General features: G+C 47.1%; 1 protein-coding gene across 1 annotated transcript in view; it reads right to left on the bottom strand.

The window, feature by feature from the left end:
* Window positions 1–2,906: 2,906 nt before the first annotated feature.
* LOC128825442 (cholesterol 7-desaturase nvd-like) overlaps window positions 2,907–23,015 on the bottom strand; it is a 52,260-nt gene continuing 32,151 nt past the window's right edge. The window contains exons 4-7 of the mRNA XM_054007964.1: window positions 16,100–16,225; window positions 15,623–15,742; window positions 11,269–11,445; window positions 2,907–8,198 (exon numbers count right to left, since the gene is read on the bottom strand). Of these exons, the coding sequence (XP_053863939.1) occupies window positions 8,037–8,198; window positions 11,269–11,445; window positions 15,623–15,742; window positions 16,100–16,225 (585 nt within the window). The 3' untranslated portion in view covers window positions 2,907–8,036. The remainder of the gene's footprint in view (window positions 8,199–11,268; window positions 11,446–15,622; window positions 15,743–16,099; window positions 16,226–23,015) is intronic.

The following is a 23,015-nucleotide window of genomic DNA, read 5'->3' as shown; positions in this document are numbered from 1 at the left end:
GCCCATTATTAAATATTAGTTGCCCGTGTAGGTATTTATAGACTATAATCAAGTGACCACTTTACCTTCTCTTTACAGAATTTCCCTGTGTTGGATGAAACGCTTTTTGAGTTAAGAAATTGTCATCTATAATAATTAGAAATTCCAAGGATAATATTAGCAGTATGAGACCTCCAGTCACACTTTAGGAAAGATGTGGACTGTAGCAGGGTGGTCCCCTGCCCCGCTTGGAAAGGCTTAAAACAGCCCTGGCAGAGGGCTGCAGCTCTAAAAGCTGGGCTGATTGGGGAAGCAGCCACAGCTGGGCCTGTATAAAAAGGCTGGGAGGGAGAAGGGCCTGGCTGCAGCGAGGTAGAGCCAGAGTACCTGAGTGGAGCAGGGCTGGGGACAGGCTGGGGAGCTGGGGAGCTCCAGCCTAGAAAGCCCCAGGCTGTGGCCTAGTCAGAGGCCAAGGGGTACTGGGGGTTGCAGAGGGCAGCCCATGGGTAGGCCAAGGCAGCAGGTCCAAACCCAGCCTTGCCTGTGATGAGTGGCCTATCCTGCAGTCTGCCCCAGGGAGCGGGGGCTAGCTGGTGACTGGCAGTGGCCTTATTCTGAGGTGAGGTAGGGATAGTGGGTGGGGGTTCCCCGGGGAGGGGAGACCCTAGTACTGAGGGGTGTACTGCCATGGGGCAGCGCCCCGGATAAAAGGGCGCCGAGGTCCAGGAGGGACACGGGGGCCGAAGGACAGGTGGACCACAGGCTTGCAGAGGGCGCTCCAGGATGCTGGAAGAGCTAATTCCCGGAAGTCACCAGCAGGAGGCGCCGCAGGGGTGAGTCCGCTCCTCTACACGACAAACTGGAGAGAGTCTAGAGGAGAGCAACAAAAACGATAAAAGGATTAGAAAACCTGAGCTGTGGGCAAAGATTAAAAAACCCTGCGCATGTTAAATCTTGAAAAAAAAAGACGGAGGGGGAACCTGACCACAGTCTGCAAATATGTTAATTTAAGGGCCGTTCTAAAAAGAATGTTGCTAAACTGTTCACCATGGCCACTGAAAGAGTGACAAGAAGAATGGGCTTAATCAGGGGAGATTTAGGTTAGATATTAGGAAAAAATTACTACCTAGAAGGGTATTTAAACTCTGGAACAGGCTCCAAAGGAAAGTTGTGGAATCCCCATCACTGGAGGTTAGACAAACACTTGTCAGGGACATAGGCACCAACTTTTCCTGACGCAGGTGGGTGCTCAACCCTCCCCGCCCTGACTCCACCCCTGCCTCACCATTCCCACGCCCTTCCCCAAAGTCCCCGCCCCAACTCCGCCTCCTCCCTGCCCCTATTGGACCCCTTTCCCAACCGCCCCCCAGTCCTGCCTCTTCCCCGAGCATGCCGTGTTCCCCCTCGTCCTCCCTCCCTCCCAGTGCTTTCCACTGTGAAACAGCTAGGTGGGAGCTAGGGGGAGCAGCGGAGCCACGGTGCACTCAGGAGAGGAGGCGGAGGTGAGCTGGGGTGAGGGGGTGGGGCACCCACCAATTTTTCCCCGTGAGTGCTCCAGCCCCGGAGCACCCATGGAGTCGGCGCTTATGGTCAGGGATGGTCTAGGTTTTCTTGGCCTTGCTTCAGCAAAGGAGGCTGGACCTGTTGTTGTGTTGAGTTCCCTTCCAGCCCTACATTTCTATGGTTCATATGTCATTCAAATTGAAGTTCCCCACTATCACACAGCTTTGTTCCTACACATTACACCTAGGTGCATAAGATCCCTAGTGTAATTTGGTGGTCAGTACTTGAGTCCTGCATGGGACCAGGATCCCATGGGTCTCGCAGGACTTGCTGACATAATAGCAGGAGCGAGTGGAAGTGGGTATTGCGGGGCAGGATGGATCCCGCACAGGACTCTAGTCTGTAGCAAACACCAACTAATACCCCATTTTGTGCTTTATCTGTTAGGACATTGATCCATAACATTCAAGATAATTTCCTTCTGAGTTATCAGTGCTTCGGAAACTGGCAATGCCATTTTTGACATAGAGTGATACTCTCCTTCCCCTTTTCCCCACTTGATCCTTTGTAAATAGGTTATAACAACACTGCTCTACAGCCAAAATGCTTCTGAAATAAATGTAGTCAAACTTTACTAATTCTGGGTCACTGAGAACGAAAATGATGCTTAAAATTGTTGATTGGCTGTAGTTTTCAAGATATGCTATTGGGTCAGTATATATGACCCTTGACTTGGGAATGGCGGAGGATAAGTGAGTTATAAAGGGAAGGGATCTCAATTTAAACCAGAAATTACTAAAATAAATCTTTGACTGGATCTATGAATAAATCTATGACTGGGTTTGGACAGTACTTGCTTTTTAGGCAAAACAATGAATGATGCAATCTGAAGCTGGTATTGCGTCATACATGATCTGAGTTGCATCATGTTATTCCTAGAAGTCATGGATGATGCAATCATAACGAAACTTACATCACTCTGCTGAACAAATTGCCCTGTATCAGCTCTAGAAATCATACAGTGTCGTGCTCTCTTCTTTGTCAGTGTTTGATTTTGCAAAGGGACACATTTCTGTTTAGCCAAAGTGAGCAGAGATGCCTCGTACTTGTGTGAACAGTGCAGATAACTTCTGCTATGTTTGTGGTGAAGTGACTTTTGCATCACAAAAGCGCAGTATAACCACTATGGTTAAGAAAGCCTATCACCTTTATTTTGGCTGCAAAATTGGAGATCAGGACAAGAGGTGGGCCCCACACATATGCTGCAACACTTGTGCAACAAATCTTCGCCAGTGGTTGAACAGGAAAAGGAAATCTATGCCTTTTGCAGTGCCAATGATTTGGAGAGAGCCAACAGATCATACCAGCAATTGCTACTTCTGCATGGTGCCTCCAGTTGGGAAAGGTGTGTCAAAGAAGAAAAAGTGGACTGTGAATAGGACTAAACTATATACATAATAGTTTTTTGCCTTTTGTTTCATAATACATTTTATTTATATAACCCTTTTGCTGATTTTTAAAGTGTTACATAAACAGGCCAGGTGAAATATTATCATGTAAAGCAACCATAAACACATGAAAAGACCTAGGTTTACAATTTATGATTAAAACTCTACTATCTACACAATATACATAGACATAAAATGTAAAAACTTAAATATCTTAGAAACAGTAGCCAATCAGTTGTTTTGTCATATTTGAATTCAGCACATCAAAATACATAATAAATAGCACATTTTATCTCTGAAGCAGACGACTTCTCAAAAATTGTAGACCAGTGTCATTGATTTTAACATTCCAGTTGTGTAAATCATCCCACCATGCTTCAGTAATACCAACTAGATCAAATTAATGCCCATAAAAACTCCTAACTTTGGTGTATAGGCAATTAAAGAATTTCTCCTCTTCATTTCCTTTGGTTCCTTGATTAATTTTGTTCTCAACATCTTGATTTTGCGCTAATTCAGTGCTCAGATCTTCCCTTCTTTTACAATCCCATTTTGTTATTAGTTTAATGCCCACCCAACTACTCTAGCCAGCCTGTCCCCAAGAAGACTGGTTCCCCCTTCTGTTGAAGTGGAGGCCATCCAAACAATACAGCTACCTCCCCTTGTAGAAGATGGACCAATGTTCCACAAAACCAAACCCTCCACCACTTACTTAGCTAGCGGTTCACTTCCAGAATCTTCTGCCTTTGCTTGCAGGACCAGAAGGATCTCAAAGAAGTTTGCTTGGACATTCTCGTTCTTCAGTCAAATATCCTGCAACACAGTGTCATTAGTGCCAGTATGAACCATCACCAATGGATCCTTTCCAGTCAACTTCAGAAGCCTATTTAATCTTTTCGTGATGGCTCCAGGAAGGCAGCACACTGTCCTGTGGTCCACCTATCCCTGGAAGAATGTTCTTTCGGTTCTTCTGAGTATTGAATCCCCAACAAGGATTGTCTATCTTCCTTGGACTGTTGGAGAACTCTTTGTGAGCAAGCTTGATTTGCTTACAGCTGCCATCCAGAGGTGTGTCCCATACAGCTCTCAGTTCCCTTTGACCAGCTGGATCTTGAGAGACATCTTCCACAGTTTCCATGTTGAGGGCCTGATATCGACTGGAAATTTCTAGCTCTGTGAAATTCCTGGTCCTTTTCTCTCTGGTGGCCACAGCCTGCCTATCCTCATCTCTCTCCAGACGTGTAGAATGCTGCTGTGACCACTTGCCTCTGGTGTTTACAAACTGCTCGGCCTCTTCTCTGGATTCCTCTCTCTCCGATTCCTTGGTGGCCAGCTTCTTTTTTCCTTGAACCTGGGGTACTTGTGTTTCCCAAACCTGGCTGTCTAGGAACTCATCAGATTCTCAGCAGTGTCTCGCCTTGCCCCTCCAATCCAAGAATCGTCTCCTCCAGCACAACTAACTACTTGCAATTCATGCATATGAAGTCCTTTCTGGTTTCAGACAGAAAAGAAAACACGGCACATCTGTTGCAGGTCACCACCACTATTCCATTGCTGGCCATCATGGAATCACATGAAGAGCTGAACCTGGAAGGAAAACCTCTCACATTTCCTCTCTCAACTTCCTCCAGAACATTCCTGTGAGCTGCCTCTGTTCATGGCTCTTGAGTTCACCTGGCAAGTGACTTTTTATACCAAGCCTTCCTCCTTAGATCAGCTCAGCTCCACCCCTCACCATCATGGAGTGATTAACCACTCAGAGCCTTCAAAGAGCTGAGCTGTTCAGAGCTCCAAGGGTCAGAGCCTCTGGGCCTTTACCAAGGCACCAACAAACAGCCTGAGTAAGCAATGGAGAGAGGTTCTATGTCTACACTGCAGTTATATACCCATGGCTGGGCAGTCCCAGGTGACTTGGGCTAAGGGACTATTTAACTGCAGTATAGATGTTCAGATTCGCACTGGAGCCTGGATGCTAGGACCCTGCGCCCGAATGTCTACACCGCAATTAAACAGCCCCTTAACCTGAGCCCCGCAAGCCTGAGTCAGCTGGCATAGGCCAGCCATGGGTGTCTAATTGCAGTGCAGACATACCCTGAGGGTACACAGCCCATACAGAGAAAGCAAACAAACAACCCACAAACACACCACTCACCAGAAAGTCTGCAGCTACGCCCTCTGAAACTATCCCGTTAGCTGCCTCCGTTTGCAAAAGACTTTTATGGGTAACCTCTGGTAAGTTTTTAGCATGCACCTAGCATTTTTTATTGTTTTTACATATTTGTCTCTCTAATGCTTTTACCTTAAGAATAAATGGGCTTGCTTAGGAAGAGTTGGGTGGTAACTTGTAACTGCTGGCAATACACTGGTCATAGCCCTTGGAGAGAAAGCAAAGAGCAGGTGCTGGCTGTTAGGCAGAGGTGGATTAAGATTTCACGGGCTCAAGGCCTGAGCAAGTTGGGGGTCCCCTCCTCACACCTTCCACCTGCAGTCTCACCTCCTATTCCGCCCTTTCCGCCTGAAGCCCCACCCAGAGCCCCACACCACTCTGCCCCTTCCTCCCACTTGTCCCATCCATCTGGGATGACTGGGCCCAGACTCAACTCCCAATACTTTTCCATGAACCAGCGCATGAAAAGCTTCCAGGCCTTCTATGTGCAGCATAGCTGCAGCACGGGTTCCCAAGGAAGTTGCTGTGATAATCTTGTCCAAGCTCAGTGGCAACAACCTCTGCCTGGTAGCCTTTAAGGGCCTTCACAACATCCTCTGGCAAGGGGTTCCACAGGTTGACTATGCATTATGTGAAAAAATATTTCCTTTTGTTTGTGTTAAACCTGCTGCCTATTAATTTCATTTGGTGACCCCTAGTTCTTGTGTAATGTGAAGGAGTAAATAACACTTCCTTATTCACTTTCTCCACACCAGTCATGATTTTATAGATCTCTATCATATCCCCCTTAGTCGTCTCTTTTCCAAACTTCATCCACCCCAAGGAAGCCCTAGGTAAAGTTCAGCTGAGTGCTGCTAGTTTAAAAAGCAGAGAGTTCTTCTCAGGACCTCTGGAGAATGACGAGTCACGTAACACTTTGTATATTTTTATTCTATACATTTTTATGAAACCTTTGTAATATAAAAATAGTAACTATAAAGAGTCTACCAGTAAAGGCAAGGATCAAAACAAAAGCCCATTTCACGTTGTAGAAAGAATTTTCACCAATGAGATGAAACTGGTGCCACTTGTGAACACTTCTCTGGGTGATGTGTGAGCCAAAGAAGAACTCAGCCCCCTACAATTAGCCTGCTCCTGGTACCACCCAGAAGTAATTCTTCCAAGACGTATTTAATTCTTGTAACCCCTTTGTGGCACCCATCCCTATTAGTACAAGCTCAGTCACACCAGAGAGCCAGACATTTGCCGGGGTTAACTAGCCGACTTGACGTTGCTATGCCATGTAGTACAGGCCTGCTTCAGCATTTAGGTGATAAGCGACCCCATGCCATGGCGATTCTATGGCTGTAGCCCCCATCGCAGACAATGAAGTAAATACTACCTGTACTGGGGCGGATTGGCCGCCCACAGACCCGGAAGGAGAGGAGCCACTCCCCCCAATGGACCACACAACCCCCTCGAGACTATGACGTTAAGGGACTAGTTTAAGCAGTTCACACAGTAACAAGTGTGGGACTAGAGAAACTCCTGGGAAGGAAAGGCCTCTGGCTCACTGGTTAACATTGTTTTATGGTTCAGTGCAAAAACAAAAGGCTCAGTAAAGTGCAGAATTTACAAGATACACGCGGGCAGGTTTGCAGAATGCTTTGTAACCCCCTTCTTTTGTTTGGCACAAGCCATCTGGATAGCAGACGACGTCAATCAGCTCCAGCACGGTGCGGCCTAGCTTGGAAGCTCCCACCAGTTCTGTGCGCTGTACGGTGGTTTTTGATGGCTATGAGCACAGAGTAACTACATTACAGTCTGATCACCAAATTCTGCCCTGACTTACCTGGAGCAAACAGGAGTCTAGAGGTTGTAAGTCAAGGCAGAAGTTGGTCCATCTATTTATACTAGCACTTCTGGGATCCGGGATCGATTTATCGCGTCTAGACAAGACACGATAAATCGATCCCAGAAGATCGATCGCTTACAGCCGGACCAGGAAGTAAGTATAGACGTACCCTTAGGAACAAAGCACAATGGAAATTAGAGCAGTTTTTAGCCAGACCAGCAGAGATCAGTTTTCATACACATACTCAATGCTGATTGCACAGTACGGCAGCACTCTCTGCACTTGCCCCAGATGAGGACATCGCTTTCTAAACACGTCCTTGCTGGTGTTCAGTCCGTTGTTACTATCCACATACACATTACTCCATGAGGAACTAATCTTTGCACAAAATGTTTGGTTTTTACATTCTTACATTGTAAGACAATCAGGAAAATTACTTCCCATCTTCATTAGCTGCTGTGTGTCCATTAAGATCTGTTCAGGAGCTGATAAACTCCTTGGTAAAACTCCAGTAGAAATCCATCAGGGACCATCGATAGCCAGCCCTGACCACTGCTGTTGCTCCCTTGCGAGTTTCTAAGTACATTAGCAAGAGAACAGACCATCTGCTCCTTAGAGTGACCCTGCCTATTCCTCATCCATGGTAACAATCCAGGTTTGCCATCGTGACGTGCTGTGGGGCGGAGGAACAGATGTCAAATGACCGCTTTAGAGAATAGGAGCATGTGAGCCCTGCAGCACTAAGGATCGGGGTTTCATGCAATTGTCCCTGAGTAACAAAACCTGCAAAGCATAGACAATTTCTTGAGGGGATTCTGTCAGTCTCGTTTTCCCACTGGAGATGGGGGGCACCCAGTACTACAGCTCAGTTATGACCGCAAAGCCTACACAACACTTACTAGATTTGCCCAGCCTTACATGACAGACACTACGCTTGGCCAGCTAGAAGTATTGAACTAGAGAGTTTTACTTGTACTGCAGATTCGCCCAACTGGGCCACTGAAAATCCAGAAATGCAGCTTGATTAACTTGCTATGCGCTTGACTGCCCTTCTCATGGGTGAGAAAGGGATGCAGCCATTTGACGTCTTTTGAGCACATGGACGTCACCAGTCCACGCCACCCTTTTGGAAAGTGAATCTAGTGCTGTTCTCACTGTAGAATTGAGCAAACCAGCGTCTGTGCCTTTGGATCGCGGAATCTTCTTTTACCAGCAGTGGTTTAGACAGATATTGCTTGTTGTTCCAGATCATGATATCACGTTCAAACTGGGGGCAGAAGAAACAGAATCACTGTAAATACATGGAACTTTGAACTAGGGGCTCATTCATGCTACCAAGCCACTGGTGATGCTACCAGTACCACACATTAGTGTTTCTAGCGATCCCACGGGCTCTGAAGCAAGCTCAAGTATTCAGCTTTTGCTGGCACTGTGTTTTGAGTGTTTATTAGCCACAGAGAACATAAGAACGGCCCTACTGGGTCAGACCAAAGGTCCATCTAGCCCAGTATCCTATCAGGTGCCCCAGAGGGAATGAACAGAGCAGGTAATCATCAAGTGATCTATCCCCTGTCGCTCATTCCCAGCTTCTGGCAAACAGAGGCTAGGGACACCATCCCTGCCCATCCTGGCTAATAGCCTTTGATGGACCTATTCTCCATGAACTTATCTAGTTCTTTTTTGAATCCTGTTATAGTCTCGGCCTTCACAACATCCTCTGGCAAGGAGTTCCACAGGTTGACTGTGCGTTGTGTGAAGCATCCACATTAACTCCCTGCATCCTCACCAGACAAGCTTGGGGGAACTTCAGGGATTCATAGGGCTCCTTGCTGCCCAATTTTCTTTATCAAAATCCTTTTTTGGGTTCACCTGGGATCTTTCAACATTTCTGTTATCCTGGAGGCATCACCCCTTAGCACTGTTCAAGATTTAGGAGAAGAGTTTATTTTTAGCACCTCTCATAGGCTCCAGGTGCTGAACAATAGCATTTACCTTTCCAGACTAAATATTTTACCACCAAGCTGGTGTGGGGCTAATCTAGCCATGTATGGGGCCTTTTAACAACTCTGCAATACACCATATGTATCCATCCACAGGAACCGCAGAAGGGTACAAGGCCTCTGGCAGCCCAACATGGGAGGCCTTTTCTAAGAGCAGCTTCCCCCATGATAGAAAATACCCTGAAAGCAGTGCCTTCCCTTTAAGATAGAGGATGATCCAAGTCAAGGGTTTGAGCTTGTCAGGCGGGTAGCAGGAGCTCGCTGGGAGAAGCACACTCATGTCTAGGCTCCTAACTCTTTAGGGCTTTGTAGGGTAAGACTCATAACTTAAATTCCACCCAGCCATCAGATTAATGGAGCTCAATTTGCAGTGCAGCCATTGGAGAGACTAGTGTTGCTCATACACCTTAGTAACACATGCAAGGTCTGACGTTTGCACTTGTAGCATGCTTGGACCCTTGACAGATAGGGCTGCTCCCAGCCTAGAAAACGCCCCGCTCCCCTTGCAGAGCTACCATGGCAAGTCAGAGCAAACAGGCTCCAGCTTTCATCCAGGGTGCACAACCAGCTGTAAACTGGATCCAGGCCTTGCAGGGAATATGTCATTGAGGGAATGCCAAGGCCCATTGCTGGCAGGGACTGGCAAGCCTCTGCCAGAGAGGCAGGGCCGGCTCCAGGGTTTTGGCCGCCCCAAGCAGCCAAACGAACAAACAAAAAAAGCAATTCTGAGCAGGAGTGAGGGACTGTCTGCCAAATTGCTGCCGAACAGCTGGATGTGCCGCCCCAAGCACCTGCTTGGTAAGCTGGTGCCTGGAGCAGGCCCTGCAGAGAGGGGGAGTCGCCAGTCCCGCCTAGCTGAGTAGTGCCAAGAGGCTTTCTTGGTGCAGTGTGTGCTGACAGAGAGGTATGGCAGTCTCAGGAAGGGGCTCTGAGCTCAGGTGGGGTTTTTAGAGGCTACCAAAACTAAATTGGGCCTTTGCCATCCATCACGCACTCTCCACCTGAGAGCACCTTGCTTCCGCCGCCAGTTCCTTCAGCTGCCTCGGATGTTGCGAACCTGAAGCTGCTGTTGAAAGGGCTGCAGGCCCTGGCAGGGTTCTAGTCCCCAGTCAGAGAGGTCCCAGATAGTAGCAATGCCCTCTGTCACTGCTCTGGGGGTTGTGAGTAACCAGGGCAATGCAAGATACAGGCATCAAAACACCAGCACGCAGCACCAAGGGTTGTGAAGCCCTGGAAGGAGCTGGTGGAGCCCAAATTACACCCTCAGACCTCCCCTTGCTCAGCAAATGTGATCTGAGGTGCGGGAGGGTCTCCTCTCATCAAGGATTCCCAACAGCAACAAAGCCCAGAAACTGCTATTCTTCACCTAGCCAGACACCCCTGGGGTCCTTGATACAGGATGCAGGACTTCTGTGGTCATCTAGGCCCTGGCCACTGGCTCAGCTACTGCCAAATATGGTCCTGGGACTAACTGCGAAAGCCGGTGGAAATTTCAGCAAGTGCAGCACGGTGCTGCCTTGCTTGTGAACAAGGCAGGCTAGGACAGTGTGCAATGCCTGGGATCTGCCCCAGCCTGCTCCCCAGTCCCATTTGCAGTGTTGGGTGCCGGATACCTAGTGCCCCCCCCCCCCCCCCGCCGCCTTCAGCAACAGCTTCCCTGAGGCCTTTGGAGGCCAGCTGTAGCTGTCCAGAACATTTTATCTGTCCCAAGGGAGGAGTAGGCACCTAAATCCCATTGGCTTTCAGAGCACCGAGGAGGTGGGGCAAGCCATTCTTGCCTCTGGCCTTCACTCCTGCCACATCTGGAAGCCTAAGCCAGACACACCCAAGAAATGCACCAAGAGGCAGCTTTGCTGCCTGCCAGCTCCTGTGCCTTTAGCATTCAGCCTCCTGGCCTGCCTCCTGCAGCATTACCAAAGGTTGGAGGCACAGGGGAACTAGCACTACTTGTAATCCAAGCCCAGACACTGCAGCCCCGAGTGCCACAGAGAGCAGCTGGTTCCAAGACACCAAGTGGCTTGGCAGTTCTTACAGCAGCCCCCTTCAGAAGCAATTCTTTGGGTACATCTGCACATCGGTATAATTCCCATCTTGAGAGATGTCTGTGCGCTAGCTCACTCAGACGTGTAGCCTTGGCACGTGCTCTGGGAGGGGCTAGCTGCTCTGAGTACGTACCAGTGTCCTGGACAGGCGCAGACTCAGACACCCCCCCATGCCCCTGCTGCCGCGCTACGCTCCAGTTTTAGCACACTGGCTTGATCAGAACTACTGTGGGTAAGTTGCCTCCCGATGGGAGTCACAGCCCAACTCGCGGTGCAGCCGTACCCTGTGGCTTACCTGAACACACTCCACCTTCAGAATGAATTTGGGGATCACCGCCGGCATGTTTCGCTGGTAATAGATCCTATGGACAACGTGCTGCAGGAGCGGCTCCACCGGCGTCACGCTCTGCAGAATGATCCCACGGCCCAGGAAAGCATGTTCAAAGGTCAGGTAGACCAGCCCCGGCCCCACCTTCAGACAGAGAAGGAAGTCAGCTCATTCCCTTCACTCAGGAAGGCTGGGGGGCGGGGAGTAGGGTGACCAGATGTCCCAATTTTATAGGGACAGTCCCAATTTTTGGGGTCTTTTTCTTATATAGGCTCCTATTACCCCCAACCCCGTCCCGATTTTTCACATTTGCTGTCTAGTCACCCTGGTGGGGGGGGGGGAGAGGAGGGGAATCCTCACTGCCTCTGGGCTGAACATATTTCTCCCAGGTCCAGGGGTCACCGCCTGTATTTAGGGGCAGATTCTCTGCCCTGTGTGGTTCTCTTTATGCTGCTCAGGAGGTGCCATCCCCAAAGTCCCCAGCGGGGGGTGCCCCCAGTCAGGTAGGGGTGGGCATAGCTACTCCCAGCTCGCCCCATGAAGTCGAGGGCCTGTCTAGGCCGAAAGGGCAGAGACAGAGTGCCCTGGGCCCTTGGGGAACCACAGCAAATGGCTCCAGTTAGTGCAGCCCGAGCTGGAGGAGAGAGCCAGGCAGCTGACATTGCTGGCTGGTCTCACCTGCCCACGTCTCTCCCCCAGGACACCCATTGTCTGTTCCTATTCACATACACACCATTTTCCTAATAGTCACAAGCCTCATAGAATATCAGGGTTGGAAGGGGCCTCAGGAGGTCATCTAGTCCAACCCCCTGCTCAAAGCAGGACCAATCCCCAGCTAAATCATCCCATCCAGGGCTTTGTCAAGCTTGACCTTAAAAACCTCCCCCACTGCAACTTGAGACTATTGCTCCTTGTTCGGTCATCTGCTACCACTGAGAACAGTCTAGATCCATCCTCTTTGGAACCCCCTTTCAGGTAGTTGAAAGCAGCTATCAACCCCCCTCCCATTCTTCTCTTCTGCAGACTAAACAATCCCAGTTCCCTCAGCCTCTCCTCATAAGTCATGTGCTCCAGCCCTCTAATCATTTTTGTTGCCTTCTGCTGGACTCTTTCCAATTTTTCCACATCCTTCTTGTAGTGTGGGGGCCCAAAACTGGACACAGTACTCCAGATGAGACCTCACCAATGTCGAATAGAGGGGAATGATCATGTCCCTCGATCTGCTGGCAATGCCCCTACTTATACAGCCCAAAATGCCGTTAGCCTTCTTGGCAACAAGGGCACACTGCTGACTCATATCCAGCTTCTCGTCCACTGTAATCCCTAGGTCCTTTTCTGCAGAACTGCTGCCTAGCCACTCAGTCCCTAGTCTGTAACAGTGAATGGGATTCTTCCGTCCTAAGTGCAGCACTCTGCACTTGTCCTTGTTGAACCTCATCAGGTTTCTTTTGGCCCAATCCTCTAATTTCTCTAAGTCCCTCTGTATCCTATCCCTACCCTCCAGCATATCTACCACTCCTCCCAGTTTAGTGTCATCTGCAAACTTGCTGAGAGTGCAGTCCACGCCATCCTCCAGATCATTAATGAAGATATTGAACAAAACCGGCCCCAGGACCAAGCCTTGAGCCACAAGTGCCCCTAGCCAGGAGCAAACGCCACGTGCATGGAATAAGGAAGTAGATGAACATAAGGGTTCTGGGTGGGTTGATTTTTCCTGCTTTGTAACAAAGTCCTAAAGATCAATGTAAAGCCCAAACTGGAACCAGGTGCCCAGAATCCTGTGCCTAGAGCCCAACTACACTTCTGGCTCTGAGCCAGCTCTTCTCAGTTGCCCTGCTCCAGGCTTCACAAGAGCCCGTTCTCTGCCCCTTGGCCTTTGGGCTAGATTAGGAAGCGCCAGAGGCTGGGTTGGCTGTCCAGGTGTTGCTAACCATGATAGTCTGGGAGAAAAACTGTGTTTTATCCTTGTGTAGGGCCGTTTCCCAGACCTGAGGCAGAGCTCTGTTTAAGCTCAAAAGCTTCTTTCGCTCACCAACAGAAGCAGGTCCAATAAAAGATATTACCCCCCCACCACCACCACTATCTTTCAAAGACATGAGCAGCATTTGCCAAGGGTGTGAGACCCATTTTGATCCCCTTTTCTGCAGGAAGTGCCAAGTGGGATGTACAGCCACTTGTCTTAACACTTGTTAACATTTGCTAAAGGGTTTGTTTCTCAGTCTAGTCAGGGCCATCAGCAAGTCCCTACCGCAAGGCTCTCCTCGCCCTTCCTTGGCTGGAGACGACTGTACCGGCCATTCACCACACTGGGCGCATCCCTCTGCTGCCTAACAGGAAGAGTCCCTCCAGCAAGGCCTCATAAGAGGAGTAAGAATATGAGCCAAGCATTTTAATCAGCAGCTGGCTCTTCCGAGGGTGCCGTTGCCGCCACTAAGGGAAGTCTGCACCCAAACTCCAGGGGTGCATAGAGCCTGTTTGCAATGGAACAGCAGCCTCTTAATAGTGACTCTACCAAGACAAAACGTAAGCTATAGAGCGTTGCAATTCGTGAAGCCTGTGCAGTGTAGCTGGAATAGCTCGTAAGCCTTGAAGCAGTATGGCCAACCCCAACTATTCCCAAATCATGGGTCACACCCCCAAGAATCATGAGATTTTGGGGGGGAGTGGGGGTTAAGAAAAAACATTTACATTGAGTTGTTTGGTTGGCCTTGATTTTTGTCCTACACTCCCCCCACCCCAGTGTGTGCATAGACAACAGCCAGTGTTGCCTGCTCTCCCAACTGTATTAAGGAAGGTGATTTTGGCCCACTCTTGTTGGCTCCCTGACAGTGTGTATGGTGCGGGGTTTCCCGCTTCTCCTCAGACCTCAAATTCTAATTATTTCCACCCCCGACCCCACCTCAATTACCCACGTTGTTCTGCCCCCTCCCCTCCAGGCCCGGCCCCTAGAGCTCCCATCCGTTCTTCCTAGATGCATATTTTCTAATCGTTCCCATGGCTCTTTTCTGACCCCTCTCCAATTTATTGAAGTCCTTGAACTGTGGGCACCAGAACTGGACACAGGATTCCAGCAGTGGTGGCACCAGTGCCAAATACAGAGATAAAATCACCTCTCTGCTCCTCCTTGAGATTTCCCCGTTTATATATCCAAGGTTCAGATTAGCCCAGTGTCACCCTGGGAGCTCATGTTCAGCTGATTATCCACCTCCCACCCCCAAATCTTTTCTAGAGTCGCTGCTTCCCAGGATAGAATCGCCCATCCTGTAAGTATGGCCGACATTTGTTCCTAGATGTGGGACTTGACACTAAAGTGCATAGTTTTTGCTTGTGCCCAGCTTGCCAAGCGATTTCAGAGATCTGTCCTCTTCCTTAATTACCACTCCAATGTTTGTGTCTTGTGCAAACTTTATCAGTAATTACATGATTTCTTCCAGGTCACTGATAAAAATGTTAAAGAGAGTAGGGCCAAGAACCAATTCCTGTGGGGCCACACGCCCGTTCGATGAGGATTCCCCATTTATAATTACATCTGAGACCTAGTTTTGTATTAGTTTGTGCCATGCTGCTTTGTATCATTGCAATTTCTTAATCAAAATGTCACATAATACCAAGTCAAAGGCTTTACAGATGTCTATTAAAGCAGCACTTATCAACCAAACTTGTAATCTCATTAAAAACAAACACGTTAGAAATTTAGCCGGATGGCGTGGAAATCCATCCACTTCATGACAAACAAGACAGGATCTATTTTCCATCAGCTCATGTTGACTGGTATTTATTCCCATCCGTTAAAACTTTATTAATCAAGTCCCATCTTAGCCATTCTATTATTTTGCCAAGGATCTAGGTCAGCCTGCATGGCCTATAATTACTCAGGTCATCCCATTGAGCCTTTTTAAATATTGGCACATTAGCTTCTCTTCAGTCCTTAGAACTTCCCCACTGTTCCATGCAAACCATCAATTTCTTCCATAAGTTTAGATAGAAACAAACCCAGTCACTCTAGGGTTGTTTCTCTTCCTGGTGTTGCTAATGCTTTGCATCTTCAATCCTCAGCACAGAGTTATCTACATGCATCAGTTCCCCATAGTCGTGTTCTGCCCATGGAAATATGTATGAAAATGCACAATGTTTGCTTGCGCACAGCTTACCTCTCTTTTCGCAGACTTGTAACTGTGGCACAGGGAAGTCAAATTACTTAGCTAAAACCTAAGCAAGTTTCTGAGAGAGCCCAGACTACACTTCATTGTGCCCTTTAATGACTAGAACTTCCTTTGTTCCCGGTACTTGTGAGTACTGTTTTGTGACGTGTGTTACCTACCTGTCTGGCTCGAACTGCGAAATCCATCCAGGAGAAGTGCTTTCCAAACACTGTTAGACTGTGTTTAACCATTAACCGGGAACAGTGCTTGTTGGGTTCTGGCTCGGGCTGCCAGTCACCCTAAAAGAGATTGAGAAGAAGTGACTCAGTCTAGAGCCATGGGGAAAAGTACAAAACAAGACATACGGGGTAAGACCGTTGTAGTTTGAGCATGTTGCAGAATATCTGAAGTGAAGGTGGAAAGGGAAGAGGCTGGTCATATTTCTAAGGAGGCATCATACAAGAAAGCATGGCTGGAGGGTTGAGGCCAAGTGAGTGCAAGACAGGAGAAGGGTGCTCAAGCCGACCATAAGGGTGTGTGAGAGGAGAGAAAGGCAAAAGTTATGGAAAACTCTGAAGCAAAGGAAAGTTTGAACTGGACTTGCACGTCAGTGCAGTGACTCTGATGGAATAAATGTGTTCTGTTGATCCTTTTACCTTCCAGCAGTGCTTCATAGACTCCCACAGCGTGGAGTGTGTGTATCTCAGGTCAACTCCACTCATAAAAACTGGTTCATGCAGAAAAGATAGATGGGCAAAATCTGCAGCATTTTCAGGGATTTCCTGCATGTGGGGAACACTAACTGTTACCAGACAGACACCATCAATACAAGTTAATTTGTTGCAAGTTAGCTGGACATTCAGATACAGGCACTATATCTTCACAGGGACACTGTGAGGTTGTACAGACATGACAGTGACAGGTCCTACCCCAGAGAGTTTAATATCTAAAAGACAAGACATAATGGATGGATGAGACAAACATGTGGGTACATGATGGGGTGTCGTAGCACAGACTAGCAGGGTGTATAGCATTTAGCTATTTGGTAGCTGTAATCACAACACTTCCAGATAGACAACATGGAGATGGAATTAAGGTTTCGTATATATTAGTAATTTAGGGTAAATTTTTACTGGGATGTTGCAGTTATCCTAAGACCGAGCATCATGAACCCGATAAAGGCAGAGCTGAGGTTAAGCTGAAAGAAACCCAAACATGTTAAGGTCTGGAAATGCAGTGAGGGCACCCACTCCGGCTCTGCCCTATCCCAGCACCACACCGTGACCATATTATTGTGAGCAAAGCCTTTTAGCATGTGTGCTCCCAGAGTAGATTTAACAATTGTTAACAATCAGTTTGAGGCCACCCCTGCCCACTGAGTGTCTCTTTAGCAAAAACTTGTAACAAGCTAATATTTGCCAGCTGCGTTAACCCGCTCTGGAGTAGCACACAGCAGCCAGAATATATGAGCCAAGTAAGCAGAGTGTAGAGTTGATTTGCACTCGCAGAGCAGTGCAAAGCCAACAGGGTGTACACCCCAGTGTTCTGCTCCCAAATTCTCCCTCCCTCTTGCCCCCTACAGTCCCGTGCACACCCTGCCCCAAAGCTCACATTATGCCTCATGTTTTCATGCACACACTTCCACTTCTCTGTTGAGTGGACACAGGTAGCTTTGGGAAAGAAATGCTTTGGATTAACAGTAATTTTGACCCTTAATTTTCGTAAATAGAAGTGTCAGCAGAGGCTGGTACATAAAAACTCAAAGAATTCCCCTTTTTGAAAATGGCTGCCATTTCTCATTGTTCTCAGTCAGACAGAGGCCTGACAACTCTCAGTTAAGATGCCCTCTTTCAAAGTGGCCACCGCCTCCCATTGTTTCCAGTAAGAACCCTGCTAATCACCATTTTTGCTAAGAGCGGCCTGTGTCCTCGTTTCCATGGAGAGCAATGGGAAATGGCAGCCATTTTGAGAGAGACAGTTCTGTGTGGAATTCTGTGTAGCAGAACATTTGTCAGCTCAGGCTGAAGAAAAAACTTTGTTATGAAGATTAATAGCAAAAGAGTTACCATCAACCATTAAAGTCTCTTCAAATGTATTGTATGCACAAGATTTCAGGGAGTTTAACTAAGGGAAGTTTGAAGCATCTGTGTTATTCAGGACTTAGGATCATTCAGAAGAGAAACTGTTGCCGGTAGGTGTACATTTCTTAGCGGATCCTTTTATAATCAACTCATTTTTAAGTCAAACTAAATTAACAGATGTGAAAGTTACTAGTGACCCTCCCTTAACAGAGTAGCCTTTATGTCAGCCAGTGGCCATTAGGGGGAAGCAGACACTTCAAGTACACAGTAGCCTGAACTTTTCAACTGTCTTCCCTTCAAGGCCTTAAGGTAGTTGGAGCTGGTCCCAAGCCGGTTTTCACTGACCAGATAGCAAAAGCACGGGTCTGACAACCACCAATCAAGTGTTAACACTGCAAGGACCTTTGTCTGAATGTGTATAAAGGATCTGTAAAATGTGTGTAAGACAGAGTTTTTGTACTAAGGTGCAAAGCTCTCCTTTCTTCTGCAGAATAAAGCAACTCCTCCTTATCCCTGTCTGGCTGTTATTGGCTCTCAGCTAGGTGGACCCGATATTTCGGTCACAGTTTCTGGCGACTCGGCCGGGACTCTCCTAGCTCGGACATTGGACTCCGGACGGCTGCGGCGAATTGGGAACGGCGCCAACGGGGTGTTTCGCCCCTTTTCTCTGCTTCACCGCAGCCCCTGGGGTTCGTGCTCCGATAAGGTGAGTCCTAATAGGATAAGGAGACACTATCTGGTTCTGGTCTGGTTAACCGGTTAATGAATTTCTGTCTTATACATTTGGGCGTTAGGTGTGTGGACGGAACTGAGCCTCTCATTCGTAATTCCTCAGAGTGGAAGCCATCGCGTGCGATGAAGCTCTGAGGTCGAATTGGGATCCTTCTGTCCCGTCCCCTGTAGCGGTCAGTATTAGTAGAAATTCCTGTAATAGGATCCTATTAGGCCATAATTCCCTCTGTTCTCTGTGTAATTCTGTTAGAGTGTCAGCAGGCAGATGGGTGGGTCTCTGGTCTCTGAGAATAGCCCTTTAAATTATATGTTAAGTAAATGGTCTTTACCCGGTGTTTAAAAAGAAACAGTTACACCTTGTGTAGCAATTGATGTGGCTAGTGTTGTGGAAATTGAATTGTGGAGAGGATGTGCAGTGTATATTGTAGCAGAGGTAAAAGAAATGCAAACCTACCAATATAGGTTGTGTTGTCTTTTTCAGATCACTGGGTGTTTGAAAGCAGGAGTTAGAAGTAAAAGGCAATCAAAAGTCTGGGAAAGTTAATTGTGTCCTTTTTTTTTTTTAAAGTAAGAATCTTTAAGCTGTGGATAGCTTTGGATCTGGAAGCAAGCCAGAAAGCATCCGTATTAATGCAATTTTCTAACTAATAAAGTAGAAGCCACTGAAACCTGGGCTGCCTATAAAATAAATACAAGGAAATATGGGGTAATTCTGTTTTGCCTAAAATCTACAAGAGTATGTGTATATAAAAAAAATATTTTAAGCAATGACTGACTGCCCAGAAGGGGCAGACCTCTGTTCTTTTGTCTTTCAGATCATCAGAGAAAACGGATGCCAGCTGAATAGCATTCAACGTACCATGCATTTACTGGCACAATAGGAATTATTTTTGTGTTCTATGGCCAAAATTGTTGTTAAAATTTGCATACCAACAGTCTTTGGAAGCAAGGACATGGAAGGTTAACCCATTCCCCATATTGCCCATGGGATCCTTCTGGCTACCTCAGATTTCTAGCCAGAGGGCTGGGGAGGGAGGAAAGCTATTGGACACAAGAGATTGTACCGAGTGGACTCCTCAAAGGTGGGTGTGCTTGTCCTGGTTTGTTGCTCCAAAGCTCTGTAATAAAGTTATTTTACTGGAAGGGTTTATGTGGCATACATTGAATAATAAGACTAATGTACTGTATAATGGCAATGTGTATGTGTTCATTGTTGGGAAAAGGTGTATGAGTGAAGAGTGGAAGTTTCCTTTGTAGCTTAAAAGAAGCCAAGAAGGGAAGAAGGAAAAAAAACAGAACGAGTTAACTGGAAAAAAAAATAGCTAGCAAGCTCAGTCCAAAGATAAGATGCTGGCCCAATCCAAGGACACTGCCCACAGCTAAGACTTGGCTGATAGCCAAGAAAAGAGGGGGCCTGAATGTGCCCAAGCAACTATGAGATCTGCAAAACACTGCCAGGCATTAATGAAATGTGTTAGGTTTCTTTTCTCACAGATAAAAGAAGTGCTACCCAAAGACCCTAGCAGCCCTGCCATTCATTGAAACAAGGAGACTGAGTCTATGTAAAGTCTATCAATGAAAGACTGCTTTGGCTCCCCACTGGAAAGGCCCTTTCCAGTGCTGTTAACCACCAACACCGCTGTGAAGTGCCAAGGACTACCTGCCTGGACCCATGCTTCTCACTGTAAAAAGACCCTTCCACCTCGAGAGGACTCTCCGACTGATAAGCCTATTTCTCCTTCTAGCTCTGCTGTGCCTTCTGGACAGCAGGAAAAAGGAAAAAAAGACAAGGTGAAGTGCTAGTAACCTCTCCCTTGTCCACTGACAGACCTACTGTGCTTTTGGATTTTTCTAGAAGAAGCAAAACCATTACAGGGTGATGTGCTAGTAACCTCTCCCTTGTATGATGCTAAACCACACTGTTTCAGGAAAAGAGAAGAAGGAACACTTGCTTCATTGAAACCACAAAGTCCAGGGATTCCTGACTACAAGAGACATTAAGAACTGACCCTGGTGAAGAAATAAAGAATTATACACTGGCAGGAAGAAACTTGTGGGACCCATGCTTGGGAATGTGGTATAGTACTACACCAAAAAGAAATGTATTAGGATATCAATGAACTGTGATTAACACTACACTAGGGACTGTTAAATTTTCATTACCCTTATTCAGTTTCCAGATCACCTCTACATACCCAAATTGCTCACAGGGGGCTGCCATTAGATTAGCACAACAGAGGGCGTGGGTTATTTCCTCTAGAAAGAAAAGTGACTTGACTGGATCCCTATGGGATGGGGCCAGTAGTGCAGCAGCAGTTTGGAATATTTTTAAGAACCAAAACATGATGAGAAATTGGGGCACAGCTAACCCAGGTACAGGCTGGAATTGGTGAGTTACAGGTTATCTCCGCCCTTAGTTCTATGACCCAGAAGTTGCTGACAGAGATGGTATTGAATATCAATGAGGCTGGGAAGGCATTGCAGTGGGATCTAGCATGTTCAGAAATTCAGGATTTCCTGAATGACCAACTAATGGCCATTCAGAATGATCTAGAGCATCAGGCTTGGCCCACTGCCCTTACAGACACATCAGGAGTACCATCTGATCTGTGGCCATGGAGACATACTTGGAAACTTTCTGGGTGGAAGTACAAACATTCTCAATGCTCCTTCCAAGCATATGAACCAATTAGGGGGGGGACTTGTGCTCACATCGGGGAAAAATCTTGTTTCTATGTTAATCATTCTGGATTAATTGAGCAGGATTTACAAGCCATTAAGAATGCTGCTGTTGTTTTTCCGTGCTTTATCTCTTGCTCACACCTTTAGTTTTGAGGACCTCCTTCCAGACCTTGGGTCATGGTTTACGGGGCTCTTTCAAACAATTGTTAAATGGGTTCTTTTCTTTCTATGTGTTATTTGGACAATGATACAATGTGCCAAATGCCTGTGTAATGCTATGATCAAAAGCTCTGCTGTCCATAAGAAAACCCAGTATCTGTCCCTCCAGCTTGATCGCAAATTGCATAACGGGCCTGACAATTTTTGAATTTGTCAGGCCCGAAGGGGGGACTGTGAAAGTTACTAGTGACCCCCCCTTAACAGAGCAGCCTTTGTGTCAACGAGTGGCCATTAGGGGGAAGCAGACACTTCAAGTACACAGTAGCCTGAACTTTTCAACTGTCTTCCCTTCAAGGCCTTAAGGTAGTTGGAGCTGGTCCCAAGCCGGTTTTCACTGACCAGATAGCAAAAGCACGGGTCTGACAACCACCAATCAAGTGTTAACACTGCAAGGACCTTTGTCTGAATGTGTATAAAGGATCTGTAAAATGTGTGTAAGACAGAGTTTTTGTACTAAGGTGCAAAGCTCTCCTTTCTTCTGCAGAATAAAGCAACTCCTCCTTATCCCTGTCTGGCTGTTATTGGCTCTCAGCTAGGTGGACCCGATATTTCGGTCACACAGATTCACTTGTCAATTCTCAGATTGTCCTTTCTACAGTCAGAGAGCACATGCCCTACGTTTGGGGAGATCATGCTGCATTCTCGGTACATAACAAAGTGCTTGAATTCCTGCTTTAAGTGCGGAGGCCAATAGAGTTTAACTACAGAACAGCAAAATGGAGTCTCCACGATAAAGGCTGTTCTTTCCATTAACTTGTCCCGGGCACATGCCACAAGAGTCAGTCTGACACCAGTAATCTGAAAAGAGTTACTGACAGTTCCAGTTAAGAAACAAGGCAGGCAGTGTATTTCCGAGGGATACAGCTTAGAGACAGGTTGTATAAATGTTTTATGGCCACGTGAATTGGGCCATCTGAGATAGGCAACTGTCACACCAAGAGCTTGTGTTTATTTCCAAGTGCCATTTAATAGAAGAAGGGAAATGGTCAAGTCTTGCCCTGGGCTGAGATTTTCAGAGGAGCCTTAAGGAGTAGGGCACACATCCCCTTGGTATTCATTTGGGTGCCTAACTCCTTTGAGTTTCTTTTAACAACTCCAGCCACATCCACATGGCTGCACTAGCTGTTATAACTGAGTGGCTGGATCATGCATGATAGGCAGAGCTCCTACTGAAGTCAATGGGAGTTTTGCTTGCACTGGGCTCCAGGAGGAAACAGTTGATACGGAGCTAAGACCATTTGCTAAGTGTTCTACCAGCTCCTCCCTTTCTTAACCATGCAAGAGTCAAAATTTAAGAGGGAAAGTTTCAAAGCTGTAAACTACAGTGCTCGTGCTAGTGATTGGCAGAGCTGGAGTCCTCATCTGTTTTAGGTAGGTGTCAAAGCTGAATTCCCACTCAGGCACTTCGAGTGGGGCCTGCAAGGATTCTAAAAATTAATACTGGCCACTCCAGGCTTGTATTAAACTCCCAAGATCACAGCTTCTCTCTGACCTTGGCTTGGTAAACGCTGCCACCACCCAAATGCAAAAAAACCCCTTGAACCCAGAAAGGAGCACTTGGGAATTCCTCCCTGTGGGGTTCCCTCAAGCCCCTTCACTCCCCTCCAGGGAAGAGCTGAGAAGAAAACAAAGGAAATTAGCAGTTGACACTAGCTAATGAAAAGGCATAGGCACAAACCTCTTAGGACACAACAATTCAAATCCTGTACTTAAAAAAGGTAAATTTTATTAAAAACAAAAAGAAAGAAAATACATCTGGAACTTAGGCTTTTGCTAGATTTTAAAAGAGCAATTCCAAAATTTAAGCACCCAAAATAGCCTTTTGGGGGATTCAGCTTAAAGGTTACAAGCAAACAAA

This window comes from Malaclemys terrapin, chromosome 17, assembly GCF_027887155.1.
Source record: "Malaclemys terrapin pileata isolate rMalTer1 chromosome 17, rMalTer1.hap1, whole genome shotgun sequence".
NCBI classification, from domain to species: Eukaryota; Metazoa; Chordata; order Testudines; family Emydidae; genus Malaclemys; species Malaclemys terrapin.
Note: the sequence above shows the minus strand (reverse complement) of the source record. Positions and strands in the feature narration are given on the sequence as shown.